A 917-nucleotide genomic window follows, 5' to 3' on the forward strand; every position below is an offset into this window, starting at 1 on the left:
GTCCCCTCTAAGATGCCTGGTTTCCAAGCTTGCAACCCACATATTCGAAGTCTTTCCTCATATGGACGCCCTTTTGTCGATCTCACCAGGCGAGTTAGTTATCAAACGAGGACAGATGATTATTAGCAATTGTGTAACACATTTCTTTCTTTATGTACTTATCTCTCTCTACCTTGTACATTGAGGTACGTATTGTGGTATTAAACAAAAATTTAGTACACTCAAATTTATAGTTTTACAAAAATATTCCCTTACAAAAAATATAAACGTAAAAAAATACAAAAGTACAATTAAATATGCAGAAAACAAACATAAGAACAACCATAAATGTAAAAGTCTTTAATGAGATGGATGAGCTTGTTTATTTCGGCACAGTAAATTAAATCTTGGCAAAATTTTTGTTAGTGCAGGTCTCATAGCAACTACGATGTTATTAAGACTAGAACGGTATTTCGTCTTTATTGGAGCCAATGTTGAAAATTCTGATTCGTATAAATAAGTGGTGGCAAATGGTAGAAGTGCTCTCATTGCCAGATCAGAAAGTATTGGATATTCAGCTTTAACCTGAACCCAAACACCATTTAAAGATTTCTTCGAGAATTCAAGCTTAAGATTTCCATCACTAGATAGCTTTGCAAATTCTTCTTGAACCTGCAATGAGAGATGTTTTACCTCCTCCATTTATACAATTAATGGTTTTTGAACCTAATTAAACTGATCAGTGTTAAAATCTGGAAGAAAATATTTACAAAACTGATTTTCCAAGCATATCAAATGATCAAGTATAATCTGTTTTATCAGATTAAAACTGAAATTATTTTTACTAATTAACTCGTCCATGCATGGAAACATTTCAAATAAATCATTTTCCATTTTACTCTTCCATATGTTTATTTTTTCATAAACGCTTGGACTTG

General features: G+C 32.0%; 1 protein-coding gene across 1 annotated transcript; it reads right to left on the bottom strand.

Annotated features, from left to right (window-relative positions):
- Nucleotides 1-339: 339 nt before the first annotated feature.
- LOC150088110 (protein ZBED8L-like) lies at nucleotides 340-681 on the bottom strand. Its single transcript, XM_090370025.1, has one exon. The coding sequence runs from the start codon at nucleotides 679-681 to the stop codon at nucleotides 340-342; it is 342 nt and encodes a 113-aa protein (XP_090226151.1).
- Nucleotides 682-917: the final 236 nt, after the last annotated feature.

This window comes from Mastigoproctus giganteus, chromosome 3 (genome assembly GCF_048544385.1).
Source record: "Mastigoproctus giganteus isolate SK-2022 chromosome 3, ASM4854438v1, whole genome shotgun sequence".
NCBI classification, from domain to species: domain Eukaryota; kingdom Metazoa; phylum Arthropoda; class Arachnida; order Uropygi; family Thelyphonidae; genus Mastigoproctus; species Mastigoproctus giganteus.